We start from the raw sequence: 19,750 nt of genomic DNA, 5'->3' as shown, positions 1-19,750 counted from the left end.
ACCGGTAACTTCAAGGTCACGTTCAGTTTTGGCTTCAATTAATATAGCCAAATCATCGGGATAAGCAAAACAATCGTTGCATCCGCTGTTTAGGCGCTCATTCGCGGAAAACTTGTACGTCACAATTTAACTGAAAAAACTGTAATAATTCCTTGCATCATACCTTATTGTGTCAAAAGTGTAATTTCGCTCTCTTCGGAACTTCAAATGACAGCGCTTTGAAACGTTTCACATCGTACTCTTCCTTCATCCCCTACCTTTTCCCTGCAAAATATCCCACAGAATTGTCCCTCCCAGCTTTCCAATAATTTTCAATCTCCCCATCACTCTTCTCTATTCTCATCTTGTTGTCATCCTGCTCATAGCGCTTGCCCCTCACCCTGTGTCACCACGCCTACTCCCACGACACCTTCCATCACTCTAGCTCCCAATTCTCTTTCAAATAATCCACTCGTAACCCGTTCCACTCATATCAGCTCCACTCCAATTTCACCGCAGTCTGATCCCACCACAACGTGTTTTTCCAGTCATTCTGCTTGTGAACAGTCTTCCACTGTGCTCCTTGGTACTGCCATTGTCTCCTTAGTGTGTCAATCTCTCTGTTGTGTCTCTTTCACACACTTGAAATTTGTATTTTACATCATACACACTTTTCATACGATGTGCTCAAGACAATGGAACAAATTCTGCTCCAGAACCTCTATTAAACTCTCTGTTATTATAGTATTCATTCATCGGATCCCAGTCATGCATAGGTATTCATATCAAACTTCCTTCCTGTGAATAAAATTCACCCTCTGGTCTTCTCTGCTTGATTTTGCTCGCTCGCCCCCCCAGTATGTTTACGCCAATGCATAAAGCGGTTATCAGTTAATTCAACTTGTTTGGTGTTTGACTTGTTTTCATCTAAAATTTAACAGTATTTCAGTGTAATGAATATTTCATTTATAATTAAGAAATTTTTCATACACTGAAATTTATGCATTCCATTCAACATACATTATTTATATGCTCAGCTGATTTTTTCATTTAAGCCTTCAGTATTGATTATTTATTAAGATTTAACTCTGTATTATTTCATGTGTTTATATCTTGAATAGTAATAATAAGAACTTTTAATGAAGAAGAGGAAAAAACATTCCGAGATTGTTGTATTGTTTTCTTTAATTTTTTTTCATAATTACACATGTACATCTTTTTTCTTTCAATTTTATGTATTTTGACGACATTGTAAAATAAACTCTCTTGATACATTCTCTCTCAAGTTGTTAAGCTGTCTTGTTAAAGTTTTATAAGTTTTCTTGTTAAAAAGTGTGTTTCAATTAATTATGAAAGTACTAAACTCAAAGGAATTTATGTAGACATATATAAAATCCACGATTGTGAGATTATATTTTGTGCAAGTGAATATCAAGATATTAATGTTTTTCTTTGTACAGTAATCTGTTAAACTTTGTTATAATAGTCCAGATTACATCCTGTGTAAGTGAATAGCAAGATATTAGTGTTTTTCATTGAACGGTAATCGCCTGCTAAATAGTAAGGTAATCGTCTGTTAAATAATAAGATATTATCATTATACTCTGTATTATTATATACTTTGTGTAAATAAAAGAAACATTAAAGGTAACAAATTTATCTATACTTTACAAAGGTTTGTTGTATATAAATTTCGCACATGGAGATTTTGTGCAGTCTTAACAAAGCACAAAATTATACAATATATAAATACATTATCACAATGTGATAATGTATTTATATATTGTATAAATATGGTTATACAATTTTGATTTCATTCTGTTAAAAAATAAAGTCCAATATTCTTTTGGCAAACACGAGCTATGTGTAATTTTATTTTTGTAACTTGCCCCAACAGTTATATCTCTTAGCTTTATTTTAAACGCGATTAGTTAAAACTATTTGAAGTATTACACAAAAGCTCTAATTTTTATCTGAATTCATTACGGGAGGTGACTTAAAAGTATGAGACCAGAACTCTATAAGGAGGAACAATTAGAAAATTTGGTTAAGCTTCAAATTATTTGAATCTATGAACTGATAGTTGATAGCTTCAAGCCCTAAATGAATAAGCCTATTTAAAATCCAGCATACTTTAACCGCATTCTAAGTACATGAATGCCTAACTCAAAAAAGCTGCTAGTAATAACATAAGCCGATGCAAAGGTGAGATTCACAACACTAGTCGGTAAAGAAGACCACAAGAATGACTATGAATGTTGTAATAACTGTTTCAAATATATTATTAAATTATAAAAATATTACTTTTTAAATTTGATTTGCCATTTAAAAAATAGATAGTATCAAATTTTCTTTGTCAACTATCATGAGCAAAAACAAGTAAAATTGCCATTGAAGTTCCCCAAAACTGAAAAAGTTTAACCAATCTCTGTACTCGAGTTGAAAAATGTTGCCTACCGTTTTTTGGGATGAAGGGGTGCCATTTTGGTTGATTTCATGGATTGTGGATCAACAATTACAGCTGACATTTACTGCAAAACGCTTACCAAATCGAGACGTGCGAAACTGTTGTTTGGCATAATCCTTTTTCACGACAATGCACACACTGCTGCCTTAACCAAAAAGACGATTCAAGATTTTCTTTGGAAAATTTTTGACCACCCTCCACATAGTCCTGACCTTGCATCTAGCGACTACTTCTTGCATTTGAAAAAGCGGCTTGGAAATGACAGTTTGAAAATGACTAACTCAAGGCTACCATTGTCAACTGGTTCAATTCCCTGAGGGTGAACTTCTATGCAGAGGGATTAAAGAATGCGGTGCAGCATTACAAAAAGTGCTTAGAACTGAATGGCGATTATGGGGAAAAGTGAAGTAGATATGTAGTAAACTAAAACTGTAAGTAAAAACCTTTTCTCACGTTAATGATCAGACTGCCCTTACTTTATGAATATGCCTCGTAATTACAAAATGAAAGTTCCTGTGACACCATCTAATAATATATCGTTATTGACAAACTCACAGGAAATTTAATGCACAAAATTGAAAACAACCACAGTGGCATAAACAAACATACAGTGGAACTGAAGTCAGATATTACACTTAACATTCTCAAGGTATGTTAAAGGGGACAATAATTGTAGGTTTATATCGTTGCTGAAATAGAAGTTCTTCTGGAATGCACGTCTATCCAAAGCTGCATTAGTGACTATCAGAGTTTTTGCTCTCTTCCAAATTCTTAGTATGTTCTAATATTGGGTAGGGCTAGTGACATTTATGTGCATATTGTTAAATCCTTAAAACAGGTTCTGCTGTTTTACCTTTAAAACTGATATTCTTAACATTATATTATAAGAGGAAAAAAAGGAAATGGAACTGAATACTAACTGATTTTGCAAATTCAAATATTCATGGAAGCTGATTTTGTAATAAAGCAAAACCATTAAAACTACTGTTCATCAACTTTGGACTTAGTATTATTTATAGTATTAGGGCAACAAACTTATTTTAGTTAACTTAACAGATTCAGTGATTGAAATCATGAGAGCATTATTAAAATTGAAGATAATACAGTTTTATATAAATTTAGTCAAGGTTTAGATAAGCAAATAGAAATTAAAAAAACTATTTTAGTATTTAAATATTTATAATTTAAATAGAATACCAGTTTTAAAAGTAAGCATCAGAATCCTTTTTAAGGCTTTATTTATATTTTTAGCATATGTTGCACACAAACGTAATTAGCCTTACCTGATACTAGAACGTATCAAGGGTTTTTACCATCAGTGTTGCAACATATTTAAAACTGATATAATACGAATGAAATTTATAGAATAAAATGAAATCTGTGCTAATACATTTATAATGGAAAGACATGCAAATCTTAAATATATTTTCAAAAACACATGAAAGCAATTAAATATTTAAAAAATATCAGTAATGTAGCACATCATTTATTAAAAAACAAAAAAAAAGGTAACTAATAAGCAACAAGACATGAGTAGAATTAAAATTAATTATACATTATTAGTAATGTAGAAACAGGGCATTTTGGAAAATTATTATATATATTAATATATAAAGATACATTAATTAAAGAATTTACTAAAGTGAATAAAAAAATTAGACTTTATTCTATAGAGAATAATTTAATTTCAGGTTGACTGTAACGGTCAAACCAGAAGCAATAATTCATATTACTCTTATCTGAATGTTGATAAAGTTAATTGGCTATTTTAAACTTATGAGAAAATGTTTTACTAAATACTGCATGCAGGAACTGATGCAGGGCATCTTTGAAAATATTATTACTCTATTAAATAAAAAGGTAATAGTAGAATATTTTCTGGCTTTGGAAGTTAAATATAAATATTCAATCAGATTTCAGAGTAGTAGAAATTAAAAACACATGTTTTGAAGATAAAACATTTTTTAAAATAGTATAATATATAAAATTCAAACATTTAAAAATATAATATAAAACATACAATTGATTAAGGCAATTCATACATAGATAAATTCAACTTTTCTAATAACTTTGTGAAGATAAAATAAAATTTAGTTATTGGTCACACACATACAGGTTATAAAATTTTAACATGCTTAGATAATATAACATATTTCAAATTGTTATTATTCTTATTATATCAATATTCAAATCAGTAGAAAGAAAATAATTTCTTTGCATTCATGGGGAAATCTTTTAAATGGTTTGTTAACCGATTGAAAATGAAAACAGAAGGATAATAAGGTTCTTTCTTGATAAGCCGAAGTATTGTGTTGAGTTTCAACAATGTGTGGTTTGGTAGAAGGGGAAATTGTTACTTTTTAAGAATAAGTGATCATTCTTTTTATCAATGATCGCATATTCATGAACATAAACACAAGATAAGTTAACATTTTTATTTCTAAAAATTGATTTACAAGATTCATACTTGTGGGTACTAGATAATGATTTGACAGCCCATTTTTGAATCTTAAAGAAGATGGAGCCAGAAAAATAATTATACTTTAGATGAAGATGTATGTAAGCATAATATATATTTAATAATGATTACCGTTTCAAGGTTAAGACGTTTTAAAGCAAAACAGAATGGTTTTTTTTGTAAGAAACAAAATTAATTTGATCATCCCATAAGAACTTAACACCTCACCCAAAAATAATGTAATGGAACACCCTGAAATTTTGCTTTATGGATAACAAATATAGTACTGTTATCATTAATGTAAATTCTATTCCCATGACATCAATATGTACCCGAGACGTACAGTGCAACAGTTCTATCCATATTAAAATTAAATGTTTACAATCCATCCAGTGAATTATTTTTTGGCCTGCTGTTATAAAATTTTCAATTCCTTTTAAATAATTATTTTCAAATATAGATACAGTTGTGTAGTCTGTGAAGAGGGTTGCAACAAATGGCTCAAGATTTTGAGGCAGATCATTAAAAAATTTGTTGATGTTTTGTGGTTTGTTAATACATTTGACCAGTCGGTATTCAAAGATAAATACATAAGCTTAAATAAATACTGCAGGCGCTATTTACATACTGTAAAACAAAGCATATAAGAATTATTTTGCAAATATACCAAGTAAATATAAAGCTGCAGTCAGCAATTAAGAGCGAGAGTAAACTAGGAAAAAATATTTGTAAATCTGTTTCAACAATATTTAAATTGATCATTTTGTTAAAACATAAATAATATGGGAATGTTATTCAAAAAAGATAAAAATAAATTACCTGTATCTCTTGGGTGTAGATTGTAGGGTAACGGTAAATTTTGTGAAAAAAAATGTTTTTCAAGTTTGAAAAAAGCACAATTTTTATGGTCTTCCTAACTATTTTATTCCCACCTATAATCTAAACCCTTTGGCTTGTTAAAAAAATAATGTTCTTGTTTAACATGCTTCCTGGTTTATTACAGATTTAAACGATGCGTTTAATAAAAGATAGGGAAACTTAATAATTATGAACTAGTAAAAAAAAAGTAGGGAGTGTGTATACAATCAGGTCATTCAGCACATAAAAAAAAAACAAATAATTTTGTACTAGTAGAATTATAGTTAACTGCAGTATACTATACTGATATACTTTGTATACTAGGTTCATTCCTTTTCAGTGCTATAATGAATGACTTAAATCAGTTTTGTAGCCTGATAGAATACAACTTTAATTTATTAATTCAACTAAAATAAATCTCAGCATAAGATTTAATGGTGCATAGCATTAATGTTTTTTAGTTTAGTATTAAACGAAGGAGAGATGCAAAAGAAAATATTGCCTGACTTAAGAATGCTGGAAAATGAGGTTGGCAAAGTTAAATGTTTACATTTTTTGTTTAGATCCACCTCTCTTGAACAACTGTTGTAAGGTTTTTATGTATTAAACTATTAATTCTTGTTTATTTACTAATAACATTTTGAGATACTCTGAAATTAGCAGTTCATTTCAAGGCTATATAAATTAGAGTTCACACTTAAGTTTTGGGGCCAGTCACCACCGCATATCTGTGAAGTGCTGCTGTGTCAAAAAATTAATGATATAGAACAAACTTTATAATAAATGTTGTAGGCCATTATTTGTTAAATCACAGATTATGGCTACTATTGCTTTGTGTATTTTTTATACACTAAAGGAAAACATAATTTAAATAGCTGCAGTCAACTTTAATAATTACATTCTCAGGATGTCAGTTTCTTGATCTGGTTCTAGCTAAATGAAAAACCAGTTAAACTTCAGTAGAAAAATATATAATTAATTTACGCAGCATTTGCGTACCAGGATAGTGTAAGTTCTATTTTAACCGTAAATAGTTAACAAATGAATAAATATTACTATTACCAAAAACAACATAATTATAAAAAAACCTTTCTTTTTTTGGTCAACTAAAACATTAAATTAGTTCATAACCTAATTTTGTGGAGAAATTAATACATTTTTCTTTTTTTTTTTAGAAATAAATTACTATATTTTTTAAGCAAAGAATTGTAAAAAAATTATGTAAAATTTCCAGGTTTTTATATTTATGAATATATCTTTGCTTTAAATTATATATTTATGTTTTTAACATAAATATATCTCTATATTATCTCATATATCTCTTTTAGTAACTATGTATAGAAAATTGGCCTCTTTCCTAAACAGCAGTAAGGATAAAAATAAATCTTTCAAAACAGCAGACACTTTAACATTAATTTATGAAGACAAAGACTAAAATTTAGGATACAAGAACTGTGTAAAAGAAAGAAAGAAGATAGAATTAAGGGGAATTTGGCAATTTTAAGTAAGGGAGACCAATATTGCTAGATAATTTGGTTCTAAAATAGATTAATTAGATACAAATTTTAGTTAAATGTCATTGAAGAATAGGCTCAATGTCATTGAAGAAACTTACAGTAACAAAATCCATTGATTAATAACAGCATTTGCCTATAACTAAATACCTCAGGATTTCAATTTTAAATATATTCAGAAAAATATTAATTGAGAAAGAAAAATAAACACCTTTTTGTTTAAATTTTAACATAATTAATATGTGTAATGTAGTTAAATTTTTGTTACCTCACTTTATTGAGATTATATTTTATTTAACACTAGTAAGCATGACTAGCCTGAGTAGGGAGTAAAAGTAGAAAGAGTACATCTAAGTCAACCATTCATTTCAGAGCTTTCTGGGACGATTGGTTTGGTTTTTTATTAATAGAGGTAGATACATTTATATATATATATATATATATATCATTAAGAAAATTAAAGAATACCAGGGCATGTTTTACGAATGAAAATAAATAATTACTCCATGTTCATATAAACATAGATTAGTCAGGAATTATTTGAATATGGAATATACAAACCAATGGATATAGCAAGGCACACCATTTAATTGGCCTCCTAGGTTATCTGACGTATCACCAATGACCTATTATTTGTAGGGTCAATCTAAATCGTTATTATATGAAGAAAATTATAACAGATTTAGTGACTAAATTCTCAACAATGAAATTATATGAATCAGTTTGGAATACTATGTGGTTCTAAAAGTAGAAGCGAGAACGTAACAATTTTCAGTAATTTAAAAGAAACATATTTTTTAATGAAATGGTAGTCATGATGGAACGGAACGTTGAATTAAAAGATGTTAAAAATATAATCTTAATCAAATTTTTCGTTTCGTCATAATTAAAAAAAAAAGTAATAATGACTTCTCGATTAATAATATAATGCCAAAATTCTTACGAATTTTACTATTCAAGAACAAAGAAAATGAACGGCTTAGTCCCAAGGTGTACTAATTACATTGGATATCAGCTGATATTTATTTATTATCATTACCAACATGACAAAGCTGTAATACTATCGAAGACAATTTTTTTGTTGAGATATTTAATTTCAGATTAGTTCTTATTACAGTTATATTTATTTTAGGATAGTAAGTCTATATATTAATATAACCTCAACTAGTATTTCCTTGTTTTTTCCTGAAAAATGTATTTTTTTCTTTGAAGGTTTGAAATTTTAAATATTTTTTTGAATATTAGAAAACATTTTTCAGAGATTTATACCATTTTGTTATGAAACATTTATAGAAATAATGTTGATAATGGATAAGAAAGCATTGTGTCGTTTCTTCCCGTGCGTTGGTGGTATCTGTTGTGACTTTAGGCAGTTGTCAGAGGGTACTTTGTTAAGTTGTTATAAAGTGAGTTTTAACAAATTTTCGCAAAGAGTTAGTTGATGTGTTTTGTATCATTAGACTTTGATTAGTTAATTTTTCACCTTAAAACATTTTGTAAACGACTGTCGGTCATCAAATTTTCAAGTTAGTGAGTTCAGAACTATTGGCCAAAGATGATTTTTGAAAGCCTCGTATTGTTAAAAAAATAATGTAGGCTGATGAAAATAATTTTACTTGGAAATATTTTTGTAAATCTAACCCAACTATGGTTTTTTTTCAGTGGTTAACATTAATGTATTATGCGTTGTGCTTCTTATTATTGTACTTATTCGATTAATTTACAATGGTTTTGTTTCATTTCAAACTTTGTTTTATTAAATTTATTTTGTTGATTGTTTGTGGGGATAATGTTTTATAAAGCTGGTTCAGCTAATAATTCAAGTGAAATGTTAGCAAACCCAAAGTGTTCAGATAAATTCACGAAACATATATTCTCAACTTAATGAAAACAGTATAACTAACATAACACATTTAATATATTGTTTCCACTCATTTTTTAACAAATTAATTCACTTAATATCATGTCGAATTGAAGCATTACACATATTACAAGCAAAGAGCTGGATGCTAAACAGTTAAAAATGAATTGAAATTATCATTATAATCTCAGAAAGGATTAAAAATATTTCATAGAATTTAAAACTGAAAACTGTTTCAGTTGTTAAGTCTTCAGTTAATTAAGGAATAAGTAGAGAGAAAAATTTATAATTATATTTTAATCATCAAAAAAAATTTAGCTTAAAATCATTAAACCATTGAAACTTGCAAATCAGATTGCCTGCCATTATCTAATGCATACCACTCGAGTAGATAAAAAAAAGAACCTTAAACTAAAGAAATATTCCTATCATAAAATTTGAAGGATGGGATATTATTTTGTATATCACGATTGTAAACTTTCACAATAAGATTTTTAATGTTACTTTGGCTAGATTTAGGAAATTGGTTTCTGTCACTAGAAGTGGCAAAGATGAAATTAAATTTAGTCAAAAGAGTGGGCTTTATAAGGTGCTGTAAATTCAGTAAAGGATACATGGTCGAACTGAAAGAAATATATAAAGTAGAATTTGCTCATAAATACTGAAAACCAGATCAGTTGACTGTAGCTCTACATTTATTTGAAACTATTATAAAATTTGTTAGAAACTAGTTAAAAAATGTATGCAAATAAACAATTGTGAAATATGCTTTATCAATAATAATGTGTAATTAGTCATAGGGTAATTGTTTACAATTACAGTTTCACCTCCAGTTTTGACGAAATTTGGAATATATATTATTTAGAACCAAGTTATTCGTTACAATTGAGATTTTTCATCAACTCGTTTCTCACAAGTTACATCCCTCTAAATTACACAGTACCCTCCAAATATTTTGTAATTTAACAGTGCATAACTGTAAAATACATTGTTTTACAAAGTAAATAACTTGAAAATTCAATTGATAGGTTAGGTTAGGTGATTCTGTGTACTGAACTTTGTACAATATAAACATAACCCTAATGCTTGCATTGCTCATCAACTTCATCTAATTAACCTTAAATATTAAATTGACCAATTGTTACGTCGAGTTCATAATTATATATCACAAACATTATTTAATCGAAAATAATGTATTTTGTACAAATTTAATGTTACTAACTCAACCTTGACCTAAACCTAACTAAACTCAGTTGAATTTCACTTAAACCAAGTTACTTACTCTGTAAATAATATATATTGCTGGTGCATTCCATTTTAATTCAACAAATGATCAATGCATCACTATTTTTGATTATATTTGGTATATAACTAACCTACCTTGTAGTGGCCAAAAAATATTTTTTATTAGTTTTCAGGCTATCAAATTGTGTTTGTAAAATGGCATAAGGGTTCTTGCTACCCCAAATATGACAATTATGATGAACGCAGTTAACACCACTGAACAAATACACATACATCACTTTATTTCTGTGTTGTGCAGCGGTAATACATGCATGAGTTGCACAGAGAGAATATCATCAAAGATTTTGGATTGGTAGGATTTCCAGCCACAGAAAATTTGCTTGAATGTTTTTGTGCTTATATACCACTTCATCACTGCCTTGATATTACTTCATATACTGCTGCATAGCAAGAACCATATTCTGTTAGTGAAGAAGAAATCTTAATTCAACACATTGAACGTAACCTGGGCATGTGTACCAGAAGAATCCTAGTTCTCCAACTAGCAAGTGTGTTCCTGCAATTTTTAAAAATTAGTTGTTTTTTATAATTTTTTACATTATTGATAAATTCTCATTTTAACTTTGTAAATGCAAATTCTTTTGTGCTTAATTTGCAGATGAAATTGTGTTCATCATTAGAGTAAAATATTATGACTAATGCATTTAAAAAAAAAAATTATTGATTTACTGTTGATGGTGCATTATACAAACTTTTCCCTAATCTTTTCAAGGAGTACCAGTTAATTTTGAGGAGTACCAAGTAGAGAGTTAATTTTATACAGTTCATTCATTTATACAGTTCTTTTATTTATATTGAATCTAGAGTAGGGAGGTCTTATGTTTTTGTACTGTTTTTGATTTTTTGGTTTCCCTTGTTGGAAAAGAGAAATTATTAAAGAGGTAGTTGGTTGAAAACATACAGTATTTATACATATAAAAAAAGCAAATCAATTTTAGTATTTAAAGGAAGATAATAGTACAAAGGCTTAGTTTATTTTAGTTCTTTTAGAACATATTATTCATTAGATCAGTAGTTATGATGATATGGATTCATTCATTTATTAGATGTTTCCATAGAGTGAGATAAGAGAAAATGGTTGTCAGATATGAAAAAACCACCCTTCTACCCAAAAATATCTCAATCTAATTAAAAGTGTTCCATTGTTTGCATATGGATGATAGTAACAAAGTTGATGCCATATTATATTTGTTTGTTAGAAATTACAGTATGAAGAACAAGCAGGTTGTCGGTTCATTGATGTCTATTAGTGCTTTAAATGATGATGAACTGAACATAATGATTGCCAACTGCCACTGAGTGGAAGCTCGGTCTGATTCCAATGAACGAGCTGGCTTTGCTGGAGATCAGCTCCTGCACTCACAACCCTTCTCTAGGACTACCTTTGTTTTCTGTAGAAGCTTTGTTTTCCCGACTATTTTTTTTATTAAAAATTTACCTCTTAATATAACAGGTTTTTCAAAAAGGATACAACCCTTAGATTAAGATAGAAGTCACACTTAGGTAAATTTTATTTCTCCCTACTTGTCAGTTGGCAACTATGTACTCAAGTTAACAGCTTGTAAAACTGTTGTAACATACTTATTATGCACAAGTGCTTTACCGTATAAATTCATCTATTGTGTTAAAGACTTATCGTGTTTAATATTGAGACTTATTGCACATATAAATCTTATAGACGAGTAAAAGGCGAGTTTCGGATAGAATTTTCCAATTCTCAGTTCTTAATAAGGTATTGCGTTCAATTAATAAATTTTGTGAGACTGGGAAGTGTACACAATTGGCAAAGCACAGGACGACTGTTACTGTTAAGGTAGAAGTTCTGGAGGATGTGAAAGAATGTTGTCTGACTTGCTTGCCCACTATGTCGCTCAGAAAGTTATCTTCAGGCTGTGCTTTCACTATCTACTGCTTTCAGGGCTACTAAAAAACTCGTGACAAAGGGTTATTGTATCTGTGTTGTTCAAGAACTGAAAGAAAGTAGACCGTGGAAATTGTTTACAGTTTTGTTCTTTTGTTGATGACAACTGTATTGAAATTTTGGATCGTGTTTATTTCAGTAATGAGGCATGGTTTCCCTCAGATAGCTACATTAAAGCCAAAACCTCCGGATATGTAGCGCTGAAAATCTTCACTCGTTTCATGGGTTACCATAACACACATGTTACACGTATGTAAAATTGGTGTTTGGTGTGCGATCTTGTGGCATCGTGTTATAACCCTTTATTTTTTGACAATCTGTAGACGGTATGGTTTATTGCAACTTAATTTCCATCAGATTTACATGAATGAGAATATTGGTTGTAGCAGGGTAACGCAACGTGTCATACTGCTAATGAAATGACGGATATTTTTTAACGCTTGATAATTTTTTGGCCATAGTTTGATATCAAAAGTGTTGTGGCCTCCCAGCAGGCCTTAGTTTTTAAAAATAATCCTCATACATTTGACAACTTGAAAGCGAGATTTCAAACATTACTAAGCAAACATTCTGAAAAGTGGTTGCAAATGTTATGAAATGTGTATGAACCTGCATTGCAATCACAGGAAACCATTTTGAACATCTACTGCAAAGTTATTATAGGTAATTTTGAATATTGTTGTATGCCTTTTATTAACATTAATATTTTTGTAATCAATACATGTCAAAGTGGTTGCATCCTTTTTTAAACACCTGTTATTTTAACCAGGAAAATATTTATGTAACTATCAATATTTTGGTATTCTATTTCTGAAACGTTCAGCCAGAAAGAAGATTCTGGAGAAATTGCAAAGGATCTACATGCAATGGGCTTGAGTGGGAAAAAAGATGATACCAGCGAATAGTTTAAAATACATTAAAATATCAGCTTTTTCAATTTTGAACATTGAGTATGAGAGTTCCTTACAAGGTCAATAAGATAAGAACCAAGTTCAGAGCTATAGTAAATCATAAAACTACAGATAAGATTTTAATTGTAAAATGTACACAATACTGATGTTTTAATGAGTAATTTGATGCAGAAATTAAAAAAAAAGCAAAGTTTGCATCTACCTCCACTAATGATAAAAAAGTTTAATCTGGCAATCTTTTGCAATTTATAAGTTGCAATCTTTTCTAAGTTGCAACTTACTTATGACTATTGTGATTTGACATTAACAAAATTTTCTTTGTGTATTGACTGTTGACAAGTGGAGCTGTTGATTTTTTAAGGCATTTTCATATTTTCTGTTAATTTAGATATTTTCTAATCTGTTAATTTTGATGTTTCCCAGCCATGGCATGTTTTTTAATAGGAATATTCTTGTTTTTTATATTACAATATCAATTAGGCGTATCAGGAGATAAGATGTTGGTTAAGCTATCCTTGCTATTGTATTTTGGCTTTTTATTTCTTAACTTATCACTCCATTTTATAATCTATTTACCTTCTATTTTATAACTATAATTGTTTATGTACGATGATTCTGTTTATGAAGTGATATATATGTTGCATGCTGTAGTGAAATTTTAACTGAGATCAAGGTAGCTTGGTGTACCATTTATAACATGTCCCTGTTATACAGCAATGCTTAATCATACACTGCTGCAGCAATCAAACAAAAAATTGCAGTACAGCCCAGACTAGTTGCTAGAACCACTCCAGACTATTGAGAGGTCAGTAGTTTAAAGGTGAAAACTAAATAAAACTTTCAAAATACACTTTTCTGCATTGCAGGTCCAACCTACCGGGTTATTCTAGGGAACTCATCTTCCCAAATCAGCTGATTTGTTAGTCGAGAGTTCTCAGGTTCAAATCCTAGTAAAGGCAGTTACTTTTATACGGATTTGAATAGTAGATCGCGGAAACCTGTGTTCTTTGGTGGGTGGGTTACAATTAACCACACATCTTAGAAACGGTCGAACTGAGAATGTACAAGACTACACTTCATTTACACTCATACATATCATCCTCATTCATCCCCTGAAGAATTATCTAAACGGTAGTTACCGGAGGCTAAACAGGAAAAAGAAAGGAAAAAGCAAATTTTGAGGGAGTTACTCTTTTTATTCATGGAATATGATATCAACCCGTTCCTGATGTCATCTATATGTTTTATAGCGATCGGAATAAAATTTTTTTTTTGTCTTCAGTCATTTGACAGGTTTGATGCAGCTCTCCAAGATTCCCTATCTAGTGCTAGTCGTTTCATTTCAGTATACCGTCTACATCCTACATCCCTAACGATTTGTTTTACATATTTCAAACGTGGCCTGCCTACACAATTTTTCCCTTCTACCTGTCCTTCCAATATTAAAGCGACTATTCCAGGATGCCTTAATATGTGGCCTATAAGTCTGGCTTTTCTTTTAACTATATTTTTCCTAATTCTTCTTTCTTCATCAATTTGCCACACCTTTTCATTTGTCACTTTATCCTCCCATCTGATTTTTAACATTCTCCTGTAACACCGCATTTCAAAAGCTTTTAATCTTTCTTCTCAGGTACCCAGGTTGTTCCAAGTTTCACTTCCATATAAAGCTACACTCAATATACTTTCAAAAATCTTTTCTTGACGTTTAAATTAATTTTTGATGTAAACAAATTATATTTCTGACTGAAGGCTTGTTTTGCCTGTGCTATTCGGCATTTTATATTGCTCCTGCTTCATCCATCTTTAGTAATTCTACTTGCCAAATAACAAAATTCTTCTCTTCCTATTTTTACATTCAGTAATACATCTTCGTTATTTCTACTACATTTCATTATTTTGTTTTGTTGTTTGTATTCATGCAGTTGTTCTTGAGTAGGACTTCTTCCATGCCGTTCATTGTTCTTCTAAATCTTTTTTGCTCTCAGCTAGAATTACTATATGAGCAAATCATAGCATCTTTATCTTTTCACCTTGTACTGTTACTCTGGATCTAAATTGTTCTTAAACAGTAATGGGCGATAGGGAACATCCTTGACACTTTTTTTTTATTACGGCTTCTTTTTTATGTTTTTTATGTTAATAATAATAATTATTACTGTTGCTGTTTGGTTCCTGTAAATGTTAGCAAAGAGGTCCCCTCTTTCATTCCTTTTGCCCAGCCCGTATTCACCCACTATTTCCTTCCTTGCCTTTCCCAATGCTTGCATTCTAATCTCCAACTATTATTAAATTTTCATCCCCTTTCAATTGCTTCATCAATTTCTTTGTCTGCACACTCTTACCTCATCATCATGGGTGCTTGTAGGCATATAGAAATTAATAATGTCGGTTTAGGTTTTTTATTTTATCTATTACAATGATTCTATCACTAGGCATTTTGAAATGCCCTACCCTCTTCTCCCTACCTTCTTGTTCATTAACCTACTGCCTGCCTGCCCAAGCTGAGATAACTTAAAATCACCTGACCAAAAGTCGTTTTCTTCTTCCAACTGAACTTCAGTAATTCCTACTATATCTACATTTATCCTACACATTTCCTCTTTAAATTTTGACTTCTAACATTCCACGCTCCGACTCGAATGTTAATTTTTTAATTTTCTGGTGACCCCTTTCCTAGTAGTCCCCTATCTGGAGATCCAAACAGGAGACTAGTTTACCTCTGGAATATTTTACCAAGGAAGGTGCCTCCATCTTTGTTAAATGAAAATGCAGAGTTACATTTTTTGGAAAAATAATAATATAATAAAAAAAATAAAAATAAAAAGCTGCTCAGTTCATATTTGATTATAAAGAATTATATGTTATACTGTGATTGTGTTACAGCATATGGAAAATCAGGAATTTGGTTATGATGCCATTCAAAATCTGAAAGTGTATCTAATAAAGGGAACTGCTATTCTAGCTGATAAAACTAAAGCACCACAAGTGACAGCTTTGTTTGCTAAATATGGCATTGTGGTTGAATGTGATATATTGCACAACTATGGTTTTGTGGTAAGTAAATATATATTTATTTTAATTTTGAGCTTAAATTAAGTATCGTATTTCCTGAGCTTTGACTCCTGCCAAGTGGACTTCCTGGACCACTATAAATCTCATTCTGTGTGTACATTTCCTTGGGTGATATCCTACTGCATCAACCACAGGAATGTTATCCATCTCTTACATTGTGTCAAGTACCCGGTTTATCTGAGCGCCTTGATTGCAGACTTTGTCATACTTAACCTAGATGACAGCAAATCAGTATTTCATTTCATTGCAGTAGAACAGTCCATTTGCTATTCATTAGACAAATAAAGCACCATACTATATCTATCCAGGTTTTTTTTCTTTCTGTGTTATGCACATTAGTAATCATGCAATTGCTTCTAAGGGAGATATTTTGGGTTACCCATGGGTCAAAATATTCTTTGTTTTAAATAGCATTTTTAAGTTTAATGATGCTTTCATTAAACAACCTCTTGTTGTTTAGCAATGTAAAAAAGTGTAATTTCAGTTGTTTATGGGGAGCATTTCAAATACTTAATTGTATGTATGTGGTTAAAATTAATTTATTAGCATACATTTTTGTAATTATTTTTTTCAGGTTATCATCAATTTTTAATTACTGTTTGTAAATTATTGAATTAATCATTTGCAAAACAGGAAATTTATAAATCTGATATCTAGAAAAAGATTTCTACCAGTATCAATTGCATTTAATACGCTTTGGGCTAATTTTAGGGGGAAATGTAAATAAGTTTTAACTTATGTGTATTAAGCTTACAAGGTCAAATTAGACATAATATATACTGGCATAAGTAGGCATACTAATCATTCTATTGCCTATTAGGCTTATTTTTTTTTAAGTGGAGTGCAGATTGTTCTTATTCTTAATAATACTGGTTTCATTTTGTAGGCTAATTGAAATACAGTTTTGTAAGTTGTAGAATAGTATGAATTCAAGTAAATCTAATCATTTAATTTCACTGTGATATGTAAAGCTTGTGTGATAGATTTCATGATTAAAAGGAGTAATCTTAAGTTAAACAAAGAATTTATGAAGTTTTTCATAAAATGATTGTTGTGCTATTATTTATAACGGTTTTGTACTGTTAAGCTTTAGAAATACCCAGAGCTTAAAATATTTCTATAATAAGTTATAGGTTTTTGTGCTTTTGCAAATCTTTTAACCTCATAATTGCGACATCCTACGTTCGTAATTATCTTTCTTTCAATTTTTAAAACTTTTCAGTTTTTATCATCTATTTTTTTACCTTCTACATGCATCCCCCATTCCCAAATTACCTTAATGTGATATTTTAATGCATGGCCTAACAGTATATCATATCTTTTACTTTTAAAAAATATTCTCAATTTCTTGTCTTTCATATCAAGTGATTTATCTCACCTTTACTGTAATTAAGAATTTTTAGGTTTCAATTTTATCAGCCATCTAATTTTCAAAATTTTAGTGTAATATTTACATTTTCATTCTTATAAAATTCAGGTGATGGGCAAACATAAACACAAAAGAGTTGAAAACTATACAGTTGTACTGAATCTGTTTCGAAATCACTCAGAAGTAATGGATAATTTTGTTTTGTTCTGATAAAAGCGTATTTTCATCTTTGTGGAGTTTAGTTAATAAGCAGAATTATTGTTGCCTTGTATTTAGAAATTCTAAAGAGATTCATCAGCGACCTTTTTATAAACCAAAGTTAATTGTCTGGTGTGGTTTGTTGCCATTCTAACATAATTAAACTATACTTCTAAGAAGATAAAAATGTGTATTAAATTCAAATTACATAGAGTGCAATAAAGTAGATTTGAACTTTGGACTCAATACTTATGGTCACCATCTGACAGTATTAAAACAATTAAATTCTAAAAAACAAAGGTAAATAAAATTAAATACATGCAATAAAATCATTTCAATGATATTAAACCGAATAAATTGTTTTTTATTTTTACCTATGATAATAGGCTTCTTTTCAGGCAATATAAACCATCCATTAAAATACAAAAAGAAATAGTATTTTGACTTACAAAAACAAAAAGGTAAACATATAAATAAGAAATAAACTTTTATTAAAGTAAATCTTTAAAACAACCCAATTTACCAATTTGAAAATATAAAAATAATTTAACATGCAAATATTTAAAAGAAAATGAATCAATACGTAAATAAGATTTAAAATTTATTACAATAATGGTGTAAAATTAATCAGTTAATTACATTATTGAATTTTACTGTATTCATATTAATAGACTACTGGAACAATTAAATTTATATGTTCAACGTATAAAAAATAATATTAAATAAAATTTCAATAATATTGAAAATTGAAAAATATTGAAACTACTGTGCCTACAATGCCAGGCATCTTTACTACACATACTTAAACCCAGTATTACTTATAAAGTTAAATGAAATTAATGTTTAATAAATATATTTGTAATACTATTATATCCACATTGCCAGGCTTGTTTGCATTACAACAATGCCATAAAACAAGATCATAACTAAATTAAAATATTCATAAATGAAAAATAAACATTTACTGTAATATTATTAAAATAAAATTGATATTCTTGGATTAGATTGTACCTACATTTCCAAGCTTTAGTATAATACACATTAAAATCATTGAAAATAATATGAAAGTAATGTAATATGCATAAAAATTAGAAATAAATACATGAAATGCAAAAAGTAATATAGAATTAATAAACAAATATTGAAACTGTATAATTTACCCATCTATCTGCATTACAGTCACATTCAGTATTTTATTTATGCTATGTCAAGCTTTCAACAGGATATAGTTTTACAAGCTGAACTGTACAGGTCTATACATACAAAGTATATAATTTTTTGACCTTATCTGTCATTGTCTTTAACATCTTCGGTTTACATGGTATATAAATTTATAAAAATTAATGATTTTTGTTAATTAAAAAAAGTAATAGTTTTCATTATTATTTATTTTGTTTGATAGATTACTTATAACAGTCAGAATAAATATAGTACTTTTCGGTTAGCATCCCACCTAACACAATATTGACATAACCTAATGCTTACTTTGCTCACTAACCTTATTCTTATTGATAATATTATTTTAGATAATTATTATTTCATTAAAAATAAACATTTTCAGTTTTATATTATGTTTTTCATATTATTGCGATAATGAGATTTGAAAACTTGTATTTTCTTGCTTTCAGTTATATTTAGTTTTGCATCATGTTAGTCTCGTGGCATTTAATATTCAAGGTTAATTAGACAAGGATAGAGAGCATTAGGTTATGTTGATATCATATTAAGTAGGATGCTAATCGAAAAATACCTAAATAACTACGTGAATAAAGTGAAATTATGCATGAGGCATCGTAGGCTAGATGAGAATATGGTTTTGAGCATCCTTGCATTG

General features: G+C 29.4%; 1 protein-coding gene across 1 annotated transcript in view; it reads left to right on the top strand.

Moving 5' to 3' along the window:
• The window catches only part of LOC142332808 (dynein axonemal heavy chain 10-like), a 54,193-nt gene that overhangs the window by 22,243 nt on the left and 12,200 nt on the right, over nucleotides 1-19,750 (top strand). The window contains exon 9 of the mRNA XM_075379423.1: nucleotides 16,161-16,331. Coding sequence (XP_075235538.1) covers nucleotides 16,161-16,331 — 171 coding nt within the window. The remainder of the gene's footprint in view (nucleotides 1-16,160; nucleotides 16,332-19,750) is intronic.

The sequence above is a fragment of the Lycorma delicatula genome, chromosome 12, assembly GCF_047948215.1.
Source record: "Lycorma delicatula isolate Av1 chromosome 12, ASM4794821v1, whole genome shotgun sequence".
NCBI lineage: Eukaryota > Metazoa > Arthropoda > Insecta > Hemiptera > Fulgoridae > Lycorma > Lycorma delicatula.
The sequence above is the reverse complement of the archived record's forward strand: the minus strand, read 5'-3'. Positions and strand labels throughout refer to the sequence as shown.